Source organism: Trachymyrmex septentrionalis, unplaced genomic scaffold (genome assembly GCF_001594115.1).
Source record: "Trachymyrmex septentrionalis isolate Tsep2-gDNA-1 unplaced genomic scaffold, Tsep1.0 scaffold91, whole genome shotgun sequence".
Taxonomy (NCBI): Eukaryota; Metazoa; Arthropoda; class Insecta; order Hymenoptera; family Formicidae; genus Trachymyrmex; species Trachymyrmex septentrionalis.
Window position 1 is genome coordinate 602,780 of NW_017306102.1, and position 1,526 is coordinate 604,305.

At 33.4% G+C, this 1,526-nt stretch overlaps 1 protein-coding gene across 3 annotated transcripts in view; it reads left to right on the top strand.

Moving 5' to 3' along the window:
- Positions 1–1,361, top strand: part of LOC108756036 — a 5,028-nt gene extending 3,667 nt beyond the window's left edge. For 2 of the 3 annotated variants that reach the window (XM_018499578.1, XM_018499579.1), the window contains exon 3: positions 174–1,361. In XM_018499578.1, the coding sequence (XP_018355080.1) occupies positions 174–581 (408 nt within the window). In that variant the 3' untranslated portion in view covers positions 582–1,361. The remainder of the gene's footprint in view (positions 1–173) is intronic. The other variant, XM_018499580.1, reaches the window with a different exon arrangement.
- Positions 1,362–1,526: the final 165 nt, after the last annotated feature.

The following is a 1,526-nucleotide window of genomic DNA, read 5'->3' on the forward strand; positions in this document are numbered from 1 at the left end:
TATATAATATCTATTTATGGTTCTTATTTTTTCTATATTTGTTAACAGTAATTTCTTTTAAATTTAATATATTAAGAATATCCATTACTAAAATACTATTTATTTTGAAAAACTTTTATTCTTAAAAACGGAGAATAACCGTTTTTAATAACTTAAACATATGTTATATGTGCCAGGAATGGGAAGACAATATTTATGAATTGACGAATCAATCGAAAATACGTGACAAATTTGTAAATATTTTCGAGAATCAGATTCAAGAAATAAAGGACCAGTACTATGAGACAATGCGTAACATGGCAATATGTCGAACAATAGCTATTAAATGCGAAAATGTATACAACCAGGACATGTTTATTATTTCATCATTTAAGGAAAAGGAAGAATGTTTCAACCGCACTATATTTGCTAAAAAATTTTCTAGAAATCGTTGCGCAATCGCCAAACAATATTACTTGTCGCATCAACTTATTAAAAACATTGTCGTCAAAGCGCATCTCCTCTTGCCAGAAATATTTTGTGATTTTGGACGTTGCCACAGTGTTGAGTTTATAGATTTTGACAAGTATATCAATACATAATTAAAAAGATATTAAATTTGATATTATACGAATGAAAGATATTAAATAAATAAAAACTTTAGTAATTATGATGATGAGGGGAGCCAGTCCCGATAACCTTGACCTTGACGTATGTTGTCAAGATTATAACCCTGAGTGACCTCCAACAAGTTTTAGCTGTCGTTCGTTATTCGTTATAAAAAGTTATTAACAGTTAAAGTTAGTAATTATTTCATTGCTTTACATGAGAAGTCAGATAATTCCGGGCAGTAAGAGAGGTATGAGGTGAACTGATTAAGGGAATATGACTTTCTCCCCCCCTCTCCTCCTTCCCCCTGCAAAGGAGCGCACGACTCTCACCTTCGACTGATGTGCAATAGTACAATTATGGGAGTCGCGCGCCCTTTTGCATGGGTGAGAGGGAGATGAGAGTCGAAGATGAGAGTCGTGCGCACCTGAAGCAGGGGGAAGGGGAATGAGAGTCGAAGGTGAGAGTTGTGCTTTCCTGAAGTAGGGAGGATGAGAGAGTCGAAGGTGAAAGTTACCTAAAACTTATTGGAGGTCTTTCAGAGTTATGACCTTGACATATGTCAAAATCGCAGTCATCGTTGTGATATCCCCTACAGAGTGCACGACTACCAGACATATCCTAAAGCAGAATTTTCATGTTATATGGTTGAACTTCTTTTGTTAATAACTTTTTAACGAATAATAAGCAACGGCTAAAACTTGTTAGAAATCACTTAGAGTTATGACCTTGACAGCATATCAAGGTCAGGGTCATCGGGATTGGCTCCCCTCATCAACATAATTACAAAATTTTTATTTAATCATATAAATGTTTTTTGACATATTTGACAAGTTTTACTAATAAATATTCGTGCAATTTAAAGTCAAATTTTTTCTAACTTATTCAAATTAAACTTTAAAAAATCGTACATAAAGCTTTTATTGGACATATATATA